Source organism: Aquarana catesbeiana, linkage group LG10 (genome assembly GCF_042186555.1).
Source record: "Aquarana catesbeiana isolate 2022-GZ linkage group LG10, ASM4218655v1, whole genome shotgun sequence".
Taxonomy (NCBI): domain Eukaryota; kingdom Metazoa; phylum Chordata; class Amphibia; order Anura; family Ranidae; genus Aquarana; species Aquarana catesbeiana.
Genome location: NC_133333.1, coordinates 2,892,320 through 2,912,817, shown reverse-complemented (window position 1 = coordinate 2,912,817; position 20,498 = coordinate 2,892,320). Strand labels below are relative to the sequence as shown.

At 51.4% G+C, this 20,498-nt stretch overlaps 1 protein-coding gene across 2 annotated transcripts in view; it reads left to right on the top strand.

The window, feature by feature from the left end:
- ALPL (alkaline phosphatase, biomineralization associated) overlaps positions 1-20,498 on the top strand; it is a 45,578-nt gene that overhangs the window by 4,281 nt on the left and 20,799 nt on the right. For both annotated transcript variants that reach the window (XM_073601477.1, XM_073601476.1), the window contains exons 2-4: positions 14,285-14,411; positions 15,222-15,341; positions 15,434-15,549. In XM_073601477.1, coding sequence (XP_073457578.1) covers positions 14,348-14,411; positions 15,222-15,341; positions 15,434-15,549 — 300 coding nt within the window. In that variant the 5' untranslated portion in view covers positions 14,285-14,347. The remainder of the gene's footprint in view (positions 1-14,284; positions 14,412-15,221; positions 15,342-15,433; positions 15,550-20,498) is intronic.

The window sequence follows — 20,498 nt, the reverse complement described above, 5'->3', positions numbered from 1 at the left end:
ATGCTCCTCCTGGAAGAACATGGAATGTTCTCACGGGTGGGTTGGGAATATTGGGCATGTTGTGTCTTCCCAGTTGGCGCAATGTGTGGGACATTTTGGGGACATTGCACATTACACTTGGGGCTCAGACGTGTAAATAAATTGGAGCGCCTATTAAAGCACCTGATTGGGTTAAGACATGTTAACTGACGCGTTTTGGATGCATGCGAGTCTTTAAAAACGCTTGCCAGATGCTCCCTCTTTTTTATATCGTATTGAGTTTTGTGTGAGCGCTGGGTCAATTTTGACGCAATGCAACCACGAGCGTGGCAACGCACACAGGTTTGACTGCCATTCGTGGACCTTCAAAAATGCTGAAGAAACACGGTTTGCGGCTCGTGTGGACTTCGGTGGGTACACACTATAGGAAATAAAACGAGTGAACGATCGTCCGGTTTGCCGCAAGGTTTCACAGCTAGTCAGAAATGAGGAAGGAAATCATGTATGAAAATTCCCGCACGACAAAAGCTTTGTTTTGTGGTTTATGGTTTCTGATCATGCGCGGTCTTTCGTATCCGATTTTTCACATACAAAAATGGTAAAACATTAAAAAGGAAAATCATTCGTTCTGTTCACATTACGTGAAAATAGGTGGAGTTTGTTCCTTTTCGGAAATTTAAGTTTGCAAAGTCTGAATGGGATGTGGAAAGTGGTGTACACACTATACGGAAAGCGAACGATCGCGCCCCTTACGTTTCTCATAGTGCGTACCCAGATTTAGAGAAAATAAATACCAAAGACTATATTACGATCCAGGTTCAAAGTGAGACCCTTGACCCCCATAGGCGTGCGCAAGGGGTGTGCCAGGTGTGCCTGGGCACACCTTAATCACTACATGCAGTGCCAATTCCTCATACTGCCTGGGATTCCCCCATGTTGGCCTTTCACCCCGCAGTGCTGCTGGATTGCCTCCTTTCCCCCCAGCTGCTGTTGGGGGTTGTTTCAGGATGGAGAGTGGTGGGGGAAGGGGCCAGTAAATGTTATTTACCAGTGCCTTCCTTTTCTAAATGAACACAGTGAACACACGCACTCTCCGTGTCCATTCATAAACTGAAGCATAGTAAACAGTTTACCTATGCTACAGTGTGTGAATGAACAGGAAGCCGCTCAGCACAGAGCACTCCTCATTCATTCACTGTCCGGTGCAGCTGAGGGTGCAGAGCGAGGTGTGGGCATTTGGGCTTTGGGGTGCCCACCCTGATGTAATAGGCTGCACACACCTATGGACCCTTCCATGTTATTCTGGATAGAGAAGCATTGGTGCCGTTTTGCTCATCAATCCAAATCCTGGGGACCCAGCCGTGTTTCTGGGGCTCCCAACCCAGAGAGTCTCTAGAGCCAGAGCAGACTGCGCATCTTCTATGGGGCCCCGCTGGGAGGACATGGGGGGGGGGGGGGGGGGTCTGCGCAGGTAGAGATTGGTATTTGGCAATAAAGATTAGATACACTTTGGGAACCTCTAGATGACCAATATAAGAGCAATTACTATTCTGACTCACAAGAGGAAATTACTTTGAAATGGAGATTATAGGAGAGGGTGGGGGGGCCCGGAAAAAGGTGGGGCCCAGGTCACACAGTTACAGCCCTTCCCCCTACATTGGTTCTGGGGCTCAGATCTCCCAGGAAACCAGAGTGGAATCCAGGATGTAAGGGGAGCAGAATACTGGGATCCTATGAGGACCCCGGGTCCAGCTGTTTGGTACCTTGCAGGGAAGGTTTGGTTCTTGAATGAACTGAGCATGCTCCATGCAGGGGAACACCGGGGGGGCTGGGGCAGTTGACATGGGGATGGGATGGAGACTGCAATCACACTGTATATTGCAGGATGTGGTGGTACACCAGACCGAGCTAGATTTCAATGGGTGCAATTGGGCTTTACGCAAGTGATCTGATTAATGTTTACACAGAATTGCTCTTCACACGTATGAAGTTTCCCGTTAAATTTTGTGGCATGGTGAATGCACTTAGCTTGCTGATAAGACTTACACAAGGGGATAGTAAACTTCCGCGTCTGCCTTTAGCGTATTAGTTAAGCAGGGATGTGGACTGCACTGCCTGGTACACATCAGAATACACATCAGAGTATATATCAGAAAAATAAACCGTTCGTTGGTGAAAGTCAAGCCAGCAGCCAAATGAGCAAATCACCATTTACCTACTTTTAGGGATACGATAAGGGTAAGATCATACATCCATATAAAACATCTGCCGTGTAAATCCCAGGACTGGATGGACAGAATAGAAGCTTGGGGCATGTACACCAGGCCAGGTACACCAACTCTCCTATGAAGTTCAGTGGTGGATTGATGGTTTTCCTGGAGTTCTGACCATCTGAGAAGCTCCTGGCAGCCAATGAAGAGATTAATGAGATCCTTCTGGTCTCAGCAGACTTCTAAATCCACCATTTGTGGTCACAGACACTTTCTGACCCAAGAGGACACCGAGTTCATCCATTGTCCACGCACAGGGCCACCGAGTACTGTCTATAGTAAAAAGGCCACAAGACCTCCCTGCTGCCCCCTAAAGACACCAAACCACCACCAAGGTCATTGGGAAGCTTTGGTGTCTTTGCCAAACCGGTCACTAGACAATCACCAGTCAGAAGACAACAGGCGTGTCCTCAGCCCCATACAGGTCCCAGTCCATGGTCCCGTCTCTGGGGTACAGAACATGGGCCTCTATACAAGTACACAGCCTGGGGGTCACACTGTGGGGGGGCTGAACATTTATGTCCACACAGGCCTATGGTCTGTCCGCGGAGTCAAGCATGTCTACATGGACATAGGAACATGTCTGGATGGGTACATGGTCTGTAGGGACATGCATGTCCACACACATACACAGTCCATGGTCGGTCTGTGGGGTGCTGAACATTTGCTCCCGCACAGCCCCTTGGGAAAGGCCAGTGACCCCAGAATCTCGTAATTGCAATCCAGGGGTTGGGAGGAATCTGACTGAAGATGGGTCAGGTTACTTGTAGCTGTAGAAGGCACAGCAGGAAGCCATTAGCTGAGGCTTGTTTGACTCCAGTCGAGGGAAAGAGAACCAGCGTGTGCCAGATTTCCTGATTGAGAGAAAATGAGCCAAACTCTCCGCTGCAATTAAATATCCTAGAAGCAAACCTAGTCTGTAGAAGACTGAAATGTACAGGGGTAGGTGGGCGCAATATATAGGAGAGGACAGGGTGGTGGGGGGGGGGGGGGGGTGCAATGTATAGGAGAGGACAGGGGTGGTGGCAGGGTGTGCATTGTACAGGAGAGGACAGGGGTGGGGGGTGCAATGTACAGGAGAGGACAGGGATAGGGGGGTGCAATGTACAGGAGAGGACAGGGCTGTGGGGGGGTGCAATGTATAGGAGAGGACAGGGGTAGGGGGGGGGTGCAATGTATAGGAGAGGACAGGGGTAGGGGGGGGGGGGTGCAATGTATAAGAGAGGACAGGGGTAGGGGGGGTGCAATGTATAAGAGAGGACAGGGGTAGGGGGGGTGCAATGTATAAGAGAGGACAGGGGTGGGGGGGGGTGCAATGTACAGGAGAGGACAGGGGTAGGGGGGTGCAATGTACAGGAGAGGACAGGGGTGGGGGTGGGGCATGCAATGTACAGGAGAGGACCGGGGTAGGGGGGGTGCAATGTATAGGAGAGGACCGGGGTAGGGGGGGTGCAATGTATAGGAGAGGACCGGGGTAGGGGGGGGTGCAATGTATAGGAGAGGACAGGGGTAGGGGAGTGCAATGTACAGGAGAGGACAGGGGTAGGGGGTGCAATGTACAGGAGAGGACAGGGGTGAGGGGGGTGCAATGTATAGGAGAGGACAGGGGTAGGGGGGGGGGGTGCAATATATAGGAGAGGACAGGGGTGGGGGGGGGTGCAATGTACAGGAGAGGACAGGGGTAGGGGGGGTGCAATGTACAAGGGAGGACAGGGGTAGGGGGGGGTGCAATGTACAGGAGAGGACAGGGGTAGGGGGGGTGCAATGTATAGGAAAGGACAGGGGTGGGGAGGGGGTGCAATGTACAGGAGAGGACAGGGCTGTGGGGGGGTGCAATGTATAGGAGAGGACAGGGGTAGGGGGGGGGGTGCAATGTATAGGAGAGGACAGGGGTAGGGGGGGGGGGGTGCAATGTATAAGAGAGGACAGGGGTAGGGGGGGTGCAATGTATAAGAGAGGACAGGGGTGGGGGGGGGGGGTGCAATGTACAGGAGAGGACAGGGGTAGGGGGGTGCAATGTACAGGAGAGGACAGGGGTGGGGGTGGGGCATGCAATGTACAGGAGAGGACCGGGGTAGGGGGGGTGCAATGTATAGGAGAGGACCGGGGTAGGGGGGGTGCAATGTATAGGAGAGGACCGGGGTAGGGGGGGTGCAATGTATAGGAGAGGACAGGGGTAGGGGAGTGCAATGTACAGGAGAGGACAGGGGTAGGGGGTGCAATGTACAGGAGAGGACAGGGGTGAGGGGGGTGCAATGTATAGGAGAGGACAGGGGTAGGGGGGGGGGGGGTGCAATATATAGGAGAGGACAGGGGTGGGGGGGGGTGCAATGTACAGGAGAGGACAGGGGTAGGGGGGGTGCAATGTACAAGGGAGGACAGGGGTAGGGGGGGGGTGCAATGTACAGGAGAGGACAGGGGTAGGGGGGGGTGCAATGTATAGGAAAGGACAGGGGTGGGGAGGGGGTGCAATGTACAGGAGAGGACAGGGGTAGGGGGGTGCAATGTACAGGAGAGGACAGGGGTAGGGGGGGTGCAATGTATAGGAAAGGACAGGGGTGGGGGTCAGAAGTTCTTTAAGGGTTAGACCCTTTGCCAGGTTTGTAATTTGTCCCGTTTCCCCGTTGGGGAGATTCTGACTCTTTTTTCCTGCTGTTCATCTACTAACAATTTCAGAATTTTTAGCAAACAGAACGAGATTTGATGGGAAATCCTTCAAAGGGGGCAAGCAAGAGGGGATTTCCTGTTGGATCTCCAGGATAGGCAGTGATGGGAAATCTCCCCAGCGGGACACAGGCGGGAAAAAAAAAAAAAGTAATAAGATAGTATAGTAGGCAAGAGTTCTACCTCCATCCAAAACTACAGAAAAACAATAAAAAAAAAAAAAACATAGTAAAATAAAAATCAAATACATAAAAACAAAGAAGTTTGGTTTCCTATCAGTCATCTGTAGGGGGTGAAGGTGAAATGACACGGCCACCACCCCATGCAGTTTGGGACACAAATGGTAACAGTGGGAAGCAGACAGACAATTAGGACAAGAATGTGAATTGGGGGGGGGGGGTTAGACTGGAGATGACCCCGTCTCATTGTTTGCAGATTGCAGTTGGTTGGACAGATGAGATTTGTATCATTTGTCCTCAGCAGTTTCCTCCATTAACATACAATTGTGGATGCGGATTGCGCTAATCGTATTACGTTGATGTGCCTGTAAATCGATTTCTATTCTAGACGCCGAGCTCCGGGTTGCTCAATAAACAGGTTCTCCTGGTGAGGACGGTTCACCAATTTTGTACACCAAGTTCCCCAATGTTTAATTTTGCCCAAAGAGATCACAGACAACGTGTCCATGCTGGAAGGTTTCATCACAGGTGACAATCTGGCCTGGACCAAGAGCTTCTCTGCCAATGTTTTTTTAGTTGATCAGAGTGGAGGATTTCTGAGTACAATGAGACCTTGTGAGACAACACATCACACTGAGGGCTCCCTGGGCCTAAACCAGAGCCCAGATCTGAGGAGGAGAAGGGCAGCCCCAGCCATGAGATCAGAGCCCAGATCTGAGGAGGAGAAGGGCAGCCCCAGCCATGAGAGCAGAGCCCAGATCTGTGGAGGAGAAGGGCAGCCCCAGCCATGAGATCAGAGCCCAGATCTGTGGAGGAGAAGGGCAGCCCCAGAGCCATGAGAGCAGAGCCCAGATCTGTGGAGGAGAAGGGCAGCCCCAGCCATGAGAGCAGAGCCCAGATCTGAGGAGGAGAAGGGCAGCCCCAGAGCCATGACATCAGAGCCCAGATCTGAGGAGGAGAAGGGCAGCCCCAGCCATGAGAGCAGAGCCCAGATCTGTGGAGGAGAAGGGCAGCCCCAGCCATGAGAGCAGAGCCCAGATCTAAGGAGGAGAAGGAAATACCCAGCCATGAGAGCAGAGCGCAGATCTGAGGGGAAGGGTTGACCTTCCTTTCACAGTCGTCCTGCGCTCGGTTGACCTTCAGAGTTGAGGATTTCTGAGTACAATGAGACCTTGTGAGACAACACATCACACCGAGGGCTCACTGGGCCTAAACCAGAGCCCAGATCTGAGGAGGAGAAGGGCAGCCCCAGCCATGAGATCAGAGCCCAGATCTGAGGAGGAGAAGGGCAGCCCCAGCCATGAGAGCAGAGCCCAGATCTGAGGAGGAGAAGGGCAGCCCCAGCCATGAGAGCAGAGCCCAGATCTGAGGAGGAGGGCAGTCCCTGCCATGAGAGCAGAGCCCAGATCTGAGGAGGAGAAGGGCAGCCCCAGCCATGAGATCAGAGCCCAGATCTGAGGAGGAGAAGGAAATCTCCAGCCATGAGAGATTCAGCCAGATCTGAAGGGAAGGGTTGTCCTTCCTTTCACGGTCGTCCTGCGCTCGGGTGACCTTCCTTTCACGGTCGTCCTGCGCTCTCGGGTGACCTTCCTTTCACGGTCGTCCTGCGCTCACGGGTGACCTTCCTTTCACGGTCGTCCTGCGCTCTCGGGTGACCTTCCTTTCACGGTCGTCCTGCGCTCTCGGGTGACCTTCCTTTCACGGTCGTCCTGCGCTCTCGGGTGACCTTCCTTTCACGGTCGTCCTGCGCTCTCGGGTGACCTTCCTTTCACGGTCGTCCTGCGCTCTCGGGTGACCTTCCTTTCACGGTCGTCCTGCGCTCTCGGGTGACCTTCCTTTCACGGTCGTCCTGCGCTCTCGGGTGACCTTCCTTTCACGGTCGTCCTGCGCTCTCGGGTGACCTTCCTTTCACGGTCGTCCTGCGCTCTCGGGTGACCTTCCTTTCACGGTCGTCCTGCGCTCTCGGGTGACCTTCCTTTCACGGTCGTCCTGCGCTCTCGGGTGACCTTCCTTTCACGGTCGTCCTGCGCTCTCGGGTGACCTTCCTTTCACGGTCGTCCTGCGCTCTCGGGTGACCTTCCTTTCACGGTCGTCCTGCGCTCTCGGGTGACCTTCCTTTCACGGTCGTCCTGCGCTCTCGGGTGACCTTCCTTTCACGGTCGTCCTGCGCTCTCGGGTGACCTTCCTTTCACGGTCGTCCTGCGCTCTCGGGTGACCTTCCTTTCACGGTCGTCCTGCGCTCTCGGGTGACCTTCCTTTCACGGTCGTCCTGCGCTCGGGTGACCTTCCTTTCACGGTCGTCCTGCGCTCGGGTGACCTTCCTTTCACGGTCGTCCTGCTCTCGGGTGACCTTCCTTTCACGGTCGTCCTGCGCTCGGGTGACCTTCCTTTCACGGTCGTCCTGCGCTCGGGTGACCTTCCTTTCACGGTCGTCCTGCGCTCGGGTGACCTTCCTTTCACGGTCGTCCTGCGCTCGGGTGACCTTCCTTTCACGGTCGTCCTGCGCTCGGGTGACCTTCCTTTCACGGTCGTCCTGCGCTCGGGTGAACTTCCTTTCACGGTCGTCTTGCGCTCGGGTGACCTTCCTTTCACGGTCGTCCTGCGCTCGGGTGACCTTCCTTTCACGGTCGTCCTGCGCTCGGGTGAACTTCCTTTCACGGTCGTCCTGCGCTCGGGTGAACTTCCTTTCACGGTCGTCCTGCGCTCGGGTGAACTTCCTTTCACGGTCGTCCTGCGCTCGGGTGAACTTCCTTTCACGGTCGTCCTGCGCTCGGGTGAACTTCCTTTCACGGTCGTCTTGCGCTTTGTTTCATTGGACAGTTCTTATCAGACGATCGGAGTATTAGATGAGTTTCCAGTCTCTGCACAGCTATGAAGGTGAACCGGTTTGTTGTTGCCCGTGGGCACTCAGCAAGAACAGACACGATCCATGTGCCCCGACCGGCAGGGCAGAGATCTGGGTGTGATACCGGGAGGATGATTAACTGACAGGTAGCAATGAGAATGCGGAGCACCGGGTGGGGGGTTGGGGGCTACGAGTCACGTCTGCCGTACATCGATCGCACAGAGAGTCACCCAAGTCAACCTCCAGCCTCTCTAGCAGGTGGCATTAAAAGGGGTACTCTGTACACAAACTCATTTGAATTATATTCCTCAATGGCCTTGAAGGATATAAATCCACACACCAAAAACTCCTCTACAAACCCAGATATTACCTTGTAAAGACAGTGACATCACTGTGCTGTACATGGCCTGTGCAGAGAGCAGAGCTGTGGGAGGGGCCCAGCTTGCTCCACCCACTACAGGCTGCCTGCAGAAAACTACAGCAGGGGGCGGAGACCAGACCAGCAACCCTGCACAAGGAGAGAGCAGAGCTGTGGGAGGAGCCCCAACAGGCCCCACCTACTCCAGAAAATTACAGGAGGGGGGGGCGGAGAGACCAGACCAGTCCCCCCTCCACTGCTTGCATCAGGGCTGAGGGTTCTGGAGAGGAGTCCTGAGGCGGGGGTGCTGGGATGTTTTCTATGTACAGCCCCCTGCTGGCCCCTCCCACCAGCCATGATCTGTTCGCATTGCATAGAGAATCACAGAGACGCGGTGAGGACATCACTGGATACAAACAGGGTGTGGAATGGGAACCTTTTTATACTTTAAAACTTTCATTGTGTTGATTTGAGGGGGGGGAGGGGCAAACTTCATTCTGTAGAAAAGAGTGTGTGTGGCCTCCTTCCCGCTGGGATAGATGGGCGATCGCCAGCTTGTTCCCCGCAGAGAGGATGAGGATGACGGCTCCGAAGATCACATACACCTCTGAACAGTCTGCCAAACGGCTACAAACCATTCCAGTGTAAACACAATCACGAGGGAAGCGCGGAGGATTAGTTATATAACCCAACGTTCGTCCTCCGGCAAAGTCTCTCCCATTATATATAAATGTCAGGAATACACAGATCATGGGGAGGACGCAGAACAGAACAGGTTTATTAGTGTATCAAACCAAAACCTAGCCTGTGGGTGGGGGTGGGGGGTGAAGGGTGAAGGGGCGGTGGTAGACCTGCTGTTAGATCTTCATTCCGCCCTCCTCCATTTGTCCTGGGGTCACCCTACAAAGGAAGTGAGGAAATCCAAAAATGTTAGTTGTCACCAGAGCAGGAAATTAGGGGAATCTTCCAATGGGGGACACCCATTCTGGTGAAAAGGGGATTTATTCACACTTCCTATTGTGTCTCTTGGCCGGAACTGGAACTTCCCCAGTGTGGTCATGAAGGGCAGTCAGACGTGACAGTCATTACAGTAGTTAAAGTTTTGGCTGGAGATAAGATGGGGGGGGGGGGGCGGCGGTAACTGGTCGTGTCTTGGATACATGTGGAGGTCCTTATGAATATCTCTAATGCAGCTAAATTATTATAAAGGGCACCAGGCACCCTTGGGTTTGATGAGGGCTGACACAGGCCGGCAAAGTAGAAGTAATGACTGATAGACATCATTGAAAGTCAAGACTCCAAATTTCTTATGAAGGTGGGCATTGATGAAGAGGCCAATGGATGGTGGAAAAGGACGAAGGGGGCCAATGGATGGTGGAAAAGGACGAAGGGGGCCAATGGATGGTGGAAAAGGACGAAGGGGGCCAATGGATGGTGGAAAAGGACGAAGGGGGCCAATGGATGGTGGAAAAGGACGAAGGGGGCCAATGGATGGTGGAAAAGGACGAAGGGGGCCAATGGATGGTGGAAAAGGACGAAGGGGGCCAATGGATGGTGGAAAAGGACGAAGGGGGCCAATGGATGGTGGAAAAGGACGAAGGGGGCCAATGGATGATGGAAAAGGACGAAGGGGGCCAATGGATGATGGAAAAGGACGAAGGGGGCCAATGGATGATGGAAAAGGACGAAGGGGGCCAATGGATGATGGAAAAGGACGAAGGGGGCCAATGGATGGTGGAAAAGGACGAAGGGGGCAATGAAGGTGGAAAAGGACAAAGGGGGGCAATGAAGGTGGAAAAGGACAAAGGGGGGCAATGAAGGTGGAAAAGGACAAAGGGGGGCAATGAAGGTGGAAAAGGACAAAGGGGGGCAATGAAGGTGGAAAAGGACAAAGGGGGGCAATGAAGGTGGAAAAGGACAAAGGGGGCAATGAAGGTGGAAAAGGACAAAGGGGGCAATGAAGGTGGAAAAGGACAAAGGGGGCAATGAAGGTGGAAAAGGACAAAGGGGGCAATGAAGGTGGAAAAGGACAAAGGGGGCAATGAAGGTGGAAAAGGACAAAGGGGGCAATGAAGGTGGAAAAGGACAAAGGGGGCAATGAAGGTGGAAGGGGGCAATGAAGGTGGAAAAGGACAAAGGGGGCAATGAAGGTGGAAGGGGGCAATGAAGGTGGAAAAGGACGAAGGGGGCCAAAGATAATGGAAAAGGATGAAGGGGGCCAAAAATGATGGAAAAGGATGAAGGGGGCCAAAGATGATGGAAAAGGATGAAGGGGGCCAAAGATGATGGACAAGGATGAAGGGCCCAATACATCTCCATAGAGAAAGTCTAATGACATTTAGAAAAAAAAATAGATTTTCCCAGCACCGAGAATTCCACCATCGAGGCCATCTCATGAAGCCAAATCTGTACTACGTATCCCGACACCCCCCCCCCCCCCCCGTCATCTGTGCTACGTATCCCGACACTCCTCCCAGTCATCTATACTACGTATCCTGATACTGCTCAGCATCTCTAACACAACGCGGCCAGGGGAGGGGACCGGCACCTCTGTACAGTGTACGGAGGAGGTCGGCTGTGCGCAGATTTCACATCTGAACAGCTGTATCTCCACTTTCCGCATCATCCAGCCAGGCAGCTGCAGCCATATGGGACCCCTGAGAATTCAGTTCCGACTCCATCAGCAAAGACTCCACCAGAGGCCCCAGAAACACCTGCCGACCTATTCCAGATCTGTTGTACACCGAGAGCCTGCGCTGAGCACCACCATTTATTCCCAGTCACCCTAATGCATATGTTTCCCATATATTTGCTCTTTATATTTGGATAACATTTGAAAACCGTTTTTCTCTAGTAACAAATTTGTAATTTAGAGACAAGTAGGGCAGCTAGCATTACTGCTTAACAACTGCAATAATAAAACGCAGTTAAAGTGGAGCTAAAAAAAATAAAAAGTTTTAATTAGTTTTGGGTGGTGTGTGGAAGGTTTAGAATCTGTCAGGTTTGCCCCCCCGGGACAGAACCTGATGAGGAGTTGTCACCAGAACAGGAGTAAAGGGGAACCTTCCAAAGGGGACGCCTGTTCTGGTAGCAACTGAGGAGATTTCCCTCACTTCCTGTTGTGTCTTTAGAACAGAAGACAAAGAAATCTCCTTAATGGGGACCACAGACTTCTATCCAGTATATCCCCCCCCCATGAGTGTTCTTGTCTTGGGGGGGGCAGACATTGTGACACTTGTATGATTGTGTTCTATGGAACACCCCCACAGCCAGTGAAGCTCCTCTCCATGATTAATCTGGAGGAATTATCTGATCAGTTGAAGGTAATCCAGAAATCTGCTGACAGAGGCTGCAGACACTTCAGACGTTGGGCCTCAGTGAAGACGGAGGGGTTGTGAGGATCCCACCATGACTCTGAGCAATGACACCCACATGCTGATCACAGCCGTGGTCTGCTCCTTTGTAGCTTTTATTGTCCTCATGTGTCTGTGCTACTTCACCTGCAGGCTGGCGGGGTAAGTACCGTCCTATATGCCCCTTTTATCTAGATTTGGGTGGTGGGGGTGGTGGTGGGGGGGGGGGCACAGTCAGCCTGGCCAAAAGAGTACCATCCTATCTGCCCCTTGCAGGATTGGGAATGTGCAATCCCATCTGTTCCTTTTAAGTGGAGAGGTCAACCTGGCAGGGCAAGTATTGTCCTATCCGCCCTTTCATCTGGGGTGCCAGGCTTGGAACAGTCATATCTGCCTCTTGTATCTGGAGGAGTCAGTCTGGCAGGGCATAAAACATCCCATCAGCTTCTTGTATATGAGGAGTCAGGCTGGCAGGGGGCAAGAACTGTCCTATCCTACCGCAGTATCCAGAGAGTCAGGCTAGCAGGGTAAGTACCATCCTCCCTGCCCCTTGTATCTGGAGTGGTTAGCCCTGCAGGGTAAGTATCATCCTATCTGCCCCTGTATCTGGAGGGGTGAGTCTTGCAGATCAAGTACCGTCCCTACCAGCCCCTCGTGTCCTGGAAGCCAGTTTAAAACCTTCCCATCTGCCCCTTGTATCCTGGGGAGGTCTTACATAGGTGGGCAAAAACAGCAAACCCAGCATTCTTTGATTCTTCGTTGGCTGTCCAATTATTTCCCAGATTGTATCCTCCAATTAAAGCTGGAGGGGCAAGTTTTGGCCAGGAGGGCAATTCTTTATTTTTGGGCCAGGGTGGGTACAAGTCAGACCCTCTGTCAAGTTTTTTATTATTGTATGCTCCCATTGGGGAGATTTACCCTTTTTATGCCAAGGACACAAGGATATGAAATGGGGGTGTTGGTGTCACCAGCATAGGGCAATGACCTGACCGATCCCCTAACCCTTTCCCCAGTCTACAGAAAGAATGTGCTTCTGCCACTGTCTGTGTCCCCATAAGACATCTCCCATGATTTCCTGTCCTTGTGACACCATGTCCTTGGGACTAGTCTGAAAGTGACACCATCACCACACAGTCATTTATAGCCACTTGCGAGAATCAGAAACATACTTACCTTTTCAGCAGCCCGTGTTTTCAAGTGGTCTCTTTGAAGCAACTTCTGAGTGTACAGAATAGGTTCTTGCCACCCGCTTGTATGTTACTACAGGTTGTACAAGTCTATGGGAAGAACCAAAACCGTAAGCAGGGAAGCAAGTATCTGACTCATTGGATGGTTGAATACTTGCAAAGGCTGGGCTACCAGGGCTTCCCCCCCTCTATAAAACCTTAGAATGGCTTTGGCCGGAGTTCGGTTTTAATCCACATGTACATAACCTATTGGCATGGGTGGGCGGCGGAATGTTCTAAGTCTTTGAGAGGATCCACAATTCAATCTATGGTGTGCATAGGGTCCAAGGAGCCAATGTAGGGGGTCCACGTGACCATTTGAGAGCCCAGATAAAGCTCCTCATCCGTCACATTGGACATTTTCTGTTGTGCGACCAGCCAGTGACCTGCGTCCATCTGTGTAATATCAGCCAGGCTGACAGACAAGGAATGACCCCAGTAATGGAAGGAATTGGCCCCTCCAGAGTCCTCAAGCATATCACGGCTTCTTCCTGCATGGAGCCGAGTAATTAGCAGGGTGAGGAGATATGGAGCCAAACATCAATGTTATCTCTCAGCATGGGATTATTATTTTAAATCTTTTCCCACATATAAAAGACATGTAGACAATCCCTAACCCATACAACACTGTTATACTACAGAATCCGAGAAGACTTCATGGCGTCACCACCCAGTTCAACTCCAGCACATACAGAGTTGCAGGAGCAGGCAGGCCAGTCACATATAGGGACACCTCATTGGGGCAATAAACCAACTTGGCTGATTAACCAGTTTCTACAGACATACCGAAAAAAGTCAACATCCTAGATACAACATATGGGCTATTATGTGCATCATTGGTCCCATGAGCAGGGTACCACCTATTCACTGGTGTTCCCATCTCTAGCTCTCCAGGATAGGACCACCAGTCCACTGCAAGGAAAACCCAACATCAGGTGATCTACGGAAAGAAAACCTGTGTGGGAATTATTTGGGGGCGGGGGGGTTGGGGGAAGGGTGTTGCGGGGGTATAAAAAAATCTGCAGCATCTTCAGAGGGGTAATTTATGCAGTTTATAGTTTACCACCTGGCATCACATCATGCGGTTATCCAAGGACCTAAAGCAGTGAACTTTGTAGGTACAGAGTGTGCTTGGATATGAAGGTTGAAGACCCACCCAGCTTTTCTATGGATTATACAATGGGAAAGATAGACAAACTGTACAGATATGTTAATTCATGCAAATACAAATTATGGTCTACTAAGCGGGGGGGGGGGGGGGACCAGCAATGGTCTAATCAGCACAGGGGGGAACCATGGTTTACTAAGCGGGGGGAACAGCGGACCAGCCTAGGCGGGGCGGTCAGAGGGCTGTATCAGAAGACAGATGGCTACTAGTCAGGTATTCACTTCTCTCTCTTCTCTCTCCAGGGTTGCACACAAAGTTCTGGAATTTTTCTGAGGCCAAGCCTATGAACCTGGGATTTTAGGAGAATGATCATTACGTTGTGGACCCTTCTGTTCATGGTCAAGCTGTCAACATCTGCCAGCTTTCCAGGTAAGAGTCTAAGAGGGACCTGGCTGCCCAGCATTGTATAGGGTTAAGAACTGGCGGACAATGTCATATTGGTCCACAGCAGCATCACCATCCCTGCCGTCTTCAGCAATCTACTGTACCAGGATTTATATCAGTCCTCCTAGTGACCACTCACTTTTCTTAGAGAAACCTGCACCCCACTTTATAGCAATCTGCTCCAAGTAGGCTGGAGCACATGCTCTGCCTCCCAGCTGCATTTTACGAAGGGCACACATAACCGTGATATGCAAACACCCACCATGAATGGTTTTGATTTTTTTTTTATTGACTAGGGCACAGCTAGAACAGCAAAAAGGCCAACATTATGGCCCCCTACTATACACTAATACAAAATGTTGGTGTAACTTTCTAAAAATGAAAGATTTAAATACTTGTGTAGGTGGGTTTTGCATTTTACCTGCTATAGGTTTGCTGGACCCAGACGGCTCTTTTTGATATTCATTTCTATCACTGCAAAGGTTCCTCAGTTGCAGGAAAAATAATGAAAGCCACCCATAAAATGAATGTACCATTTGAACCTACGCATTGAACTGAGCAGTTCTGTTTTAAATACAAATCACAGAATGCAGAAGCAAAGGCCCATCTACATCCAAAACAAAGGTTTTCTGCTCTCACATTGGGTTCATGTCCCAGAAGGGTGGAAGGACCTGTTGCGTAGAGTCCTCAGACCTGACAGTGGTTGGGAGCTAGTACGGCTCAAGGCAGAAGAAATACATCACCCTTCACTTTGTCTCGATTCAATATCAAAACCTCATTAATACTTCTTTACAGAAAAAGAGAAGAACCCCGACTACTGGCGTAAGCAGGCCCAGGACACCCTCAGTCTGGCACTGACCCTTGAGGACCTCAACAGGAATGTCGCCAAGAATACCATCATGTTTCTGGGAGACGGTGAGTGATAGGGACGGTATTAAAGGACTGTATTATGGACTGTGTCACGAGACAGACCTGGTTCAGTTTATGAAATTATTTGTGTTCTGCAGGTATGGGGGTGCCGACGGTGACTGCTACTCGCATCTTAAAGGGCCAACTAGCCGGACAGCCAGGGGAAGAGACTCAGTTGGAAATGGACAAGTTCCCATATGTAGCACTTTCAAAGGTGAGCCAGATTTGTGCCACAACACAACGTGCTGATGTTAACCAAAAACTTCTAAATGGTGGTCTGGCTGTTGGAGGCTTGCTTGCCCTAAAAAAAAAAAAAAAAAAAAAAGATAAAAAGCAGAACAATCTGATATTCAATACAGAGAGGTCCAAAAGTAGAAAAGTATAACCAAAGTGACCGGCAAGGACCACACAACAGAAGCCAACAAAATCTACCTTCCCATATCAAACTCCAGTGTTCTCTCAAAGGGTCCAAAAACAGACACAAAAAATATGAATTGGGGGAGGGGGGAGGAGATGGGGTCTGGTTTAGAGGATCACAATTGGGGGTTACTCCACCCAAACCAAATTCCAATGTGTCTGGTGGACGCTGCAAATGAGACCCATCTGGCAGTTTGTTACTCAGGGCTCTGGTGGGTCTGCACTTCTGCTGTGGCTATTGTGCGGACTCATTATCCCTCGATTATGGAAAATCGAATGTAATCTTTACCCTCCAAAGCCTCAGAATACGCAGGAAGGCAGACTGAACCTCAGCTATAAAAAACTGAAGTTTATTTTCAGTGCCGGTTCACACAGGGGCAACCGGACTTACAGTGCAACTTTGCAAAGCGATTTGGAGGAGACTTCAGCGTGACTTAAAGTCGCCTCCAGGAAAGGCGACTTTGGCTGTGGCCAATCACAAAATAATCAGCTCTGTGGGAGGGAGGGGGTTGCCTGGGTAAATTATTTTCTTTTTCCTGTAAAGTCACTTCAATATATATGGAGATCCGACTTGGAGGCGACTGTCATTGAAATCTATTGGGTACAAGTCGCCTTGAAGTAGTACAGGAACCTTTTCTGAAGTCAGAGCGACTTCAGTAGTGTACAATAAGATGGCTCTCATTCACTTCTATGGCATTTTATGTCCAGCAACTTCGGGCAACTTGAGGACTCACAAGTCGGATCCCAAGATGCTGTAGCGTGAACCGGCACTTACTATACACATGGCAGTTAAAACTAATGATGCAAGTCATGATGTAAACTGGTATATTGCCCTCCATGGTTTTCTTTGTTCCCTTTAGGAGAACCACTATGCCCAATCCCCTAACCCCCCCCCCCCCCCAAGTGATTTTCTTAGTTCCTTATAAGAAAGCAAAACCCACTCCAACAGCCACCATGCCCTATCCCTCCCCAGTCCCTTCAACTGCTACCACACCTAATCCACCAGCAGCAGTTTACTTCAATCCCTTTTGGAGAAAGCAATACCCCAATCTTCCCAATGTCCCAATGGCAAGAATGCCCAATACCTCCCATGCCCAATCAACACCCCCCCCCCCCCCCAACGGCCATCATGCCCAATAGTGGTTTTGTTACCTTTAGACAAGCCACCATGCCCAATCCCTCCCCAGTTCCCGCCAATGACCATGCCCAATCCCACCCAGCTCCCCCCACACAAAGGTCACCATGCCCAATCCCTCCCCAGTTCCCCCCAATAACCACCATGCCCCATCCCTCCCCAGTTCCCCCCAATAACCACCATTCCCAATCCCTCCCAGCCCCCCCAATGGATCACCATGCCCAATCCCTCCCCAGTTTCCGCCAATGACCATGCCAATCCACCCCAGACCCCCCCACAAAGGTCACCGTGCCCAATCCCTCCCCAGTTCCCCCCCCCCCCCCAATAACCACCATGACCAATCCCTCCCCAGCCGCACCCCCCCCCCCCCAATGGATCACCATGCCAATCCCTCCCCAGTCCCCCCCAATGTTCAGCATGCCCAATCCCTCCCCAGCCCCCCCCCCCCCAATGGACCACCATGCCCAATCCCTCTCCAGTCCCCCCCCCCCCTCCAATGACCACCATGCCCAATCCCTCCCCAGTCCCCCCCCAATGGTCACCATGCCCAATCCTTCCCCAGTCCCCCCCCAATGGTCACCATGCCCAATCCTTCCCCAGTCCCCCCCCCCCCCCCCCCCAATGACCACCATGCCCAATCCCTCCCCAAATCCCCCCCCCCCCCCAAATGACCACCATGCCCAATCCCTCCCCAAATCCCCCCCCCAAAATGGTCACCATGCTTAATCCGCCAACAGTGGTTTATTTGTTACCTTAAGGAGAAATTAAATCCCCAACCTGTTAACAGCCACTATGACCAATCCCTCCCTAGTCCCTCCAATGTTTACCATGTCCAATCCACCAACAGTAGTTTACTTTGCCATCTTTAGAAAAAAGCAAACCCCGACCCCCCTCAACAGCCACCATGTTTAATACCCCCAATGGCCACCATGCGCCCCTACCCCCCCATGTCCAAAGTGGTTTACTTGCTTCTTTTAAGAGAAACCAACCCCCACACCAGCCAGCCACGGTGCCCTGGCACCAGTTTACTGCTCTCATGTACACATTCAAGTTACAGATACAGATTGATTTATAACGTAAATCCACTTCCATAAGGGGGAGTGTTGGCCACATCCAGGCGATGCTCACCTCATTCGGTCTATGTTGGCTGGTAGCCATTGGCACATTACCTTTCCTCTGCACTCAGATACATAAAACATGTCAGGTTGTTTTGCATCAATCAGCTGTGTGCGATAAGGACGCCCTTTAGAACAACGCGTTCTGGTCTCAGCGGTCAGACCGGACATGCAGCTGTGTTATTTGCAACATAAAACGGTCATAAAGAGTTATGAGATAAAACCTTTAGGACTAAATCTTTGGGAAAAAAAAAAAAAAAAACACTATAAAAAACAAAAAAAGGCACCAAGTGTCCAACTAAGAAAAAGCAAGGAGGGGGAGGGGGGATGAAGGCGATTAAAAAAAAACAAACAAAAAAAAAAAAAAAAAAAAAGCGAGATGAAAGTCTCAGGTTTTGGTTGAAAGCCTCCAATTAAGCTCCCACTGTAACAGATGTAGATACATGGGAGGAATTAAAGGAAATGCGTCAACATTGTTAGAAGACGTGTTCTATGTGGTCTTCCACCAACCCCAACAAATCACATTAAAAAGTGCTTTGCAACAGTTTCTATTAAAATGTCCAACCTTGCGTGCCAAAACAATGGTTTTATATAGCTCTGACATATACCAGAGCACTGTACAGAGAACACTGAGCTAGTCTTCATCAGTCTCTGTACCAGAGGAGCTTACACTCTAATGTCCCCTCCCCCACAGTCACATCAGTCTCTATACAGAGGAGCTTACACTCTAATGTCCCCCCCCCCACAGACACATCAGTCTCTGTACAGAGGAGCTTACACTCTAATGTCCCCTCCCCCACAGTCACATCAGTCTCTGTACAGAGGAGCTTACACTCTAATGTCCCCCCCTCCCCCACAGTCACATCAGTCTCTATACAGAGGAGCTTACACTCTAATGTCCCCCTCCCCCCACAGTCACATCAGTCTCTATACAGAGGAGCTTACACTCTAATGTCCCCTCCCCCCCACACAATCAGTCTCTATACAGAGGAGCTTACACTCTAATGTCCCCTCCCCCCACAGTCACATCAGTCTCTATACAGAGGAGCTTTACACTCTAATGTCCCCTCCCCCACAGTCACATCAGTCTCTGTACAGAGGAGCTTACACTCTAATGTCCCCTCCCCCCACAGTCACATCAGTCTCTATACAGAGGAGCTTACACTCTAATGTCCCCTCCCCCCACAGTCACATCAGTCTCTATACAGAGGAGCTTACACTCTAATGTCCCCTCCCCCACAGTCACATCAGTCTCTATACAGAGGAGCTTACACTCTAATGTCCCTCCCCACAGTCACATCAGTCTCTATACAGAGGAGCTTACACTCTAATGTCCCCTCCCCCCCACAGTCACATCAGTCTCTGTACAGAGGAGCTTACACTCTAATGTCCCCTCCCCCCACAGTCACATCAGTCTCTGTACAGAGGAGCTTACACTCTAATGTCCCCTCCCCCCACAGTCACATCAGTCTCTGTACAGAGGAGCTTACACTCTAATGTCCCCTCCCCCACAGTCACATCAGTCTCTGTACAGAGGAGCTTACACTCTAATGTCCCCTCCCCCCCAGTCACATCAGTCTCTATACAGAGGAGCTTACACTCTAATGTCTTGAACTGTATAAGGTGCCTGGGGGGGGGGTGCACAGCGGGCTCCTCTTGTGCAGCGTCCTCTGTAGTACCTTTGTGTCCTCCCGGTCGGATGTCTCAGATTCGGCGCTCCTCTAACCAATTCCCAGGCCAATAAATGTGACACCACACCAGCCGCAGATCGGGGGCGTCTCATCACGGATTGTACAGACATAGAAAAAGGACAATAAAAAAAAAAACTTTCCATGAATCAGCTGTGATGGAACATTCCGGAATGGTGTCACCGGCACTGACCCCGGACCACCTCTACAGACCCGGACCACAGGGGCCCATTGGGCGATCCAGGACGGGGGGGAAGGTCAGTCGCGTTGGGCCCACGGCAGCCCAATGACCCTGTAGCCCCCAATATCTGAGGAAAATCATGGTGACCCCCCCAACCCAATACATTCCCACATGATGGTCATAGAACATCGCTCTGGTATATGGAGCTTCTCATGAATGATGAAGTCTGTACCAGAGAAGCTTACACTCAATATCCCATCCCCCATAGTCACATCAGTCTCATGTCTTCTGTAAAACAACCTTCCATAAACCAGAATGGGCAGACAGACCATCCAATTTAGGCCTGCAATGAGTTAGAGTGGTGGTCTGGGTGGACCGGGGAGTGAAGCCCCAGACCCGAGGGGGAGAGGGAAAGTGAAGCCCAGACCCGAGGGGGGGGTGGGGGGGGAGTGAAGCCCAGGCCCGAGGGGGGGAGGGAAAGTGAAGCCCAGACCCGAGGGGGGGGGGGGAGTGAAGCCCAGGCCCGAGGGGGAGTGAAGCCCAGACCCGAGGGAGAGGGAGAGTGAAGCCCAGACCCGAGGGGGGGGGGGGGGGAGTGAAGCCCAGACCCGAGGGGGGGGGGGGGGA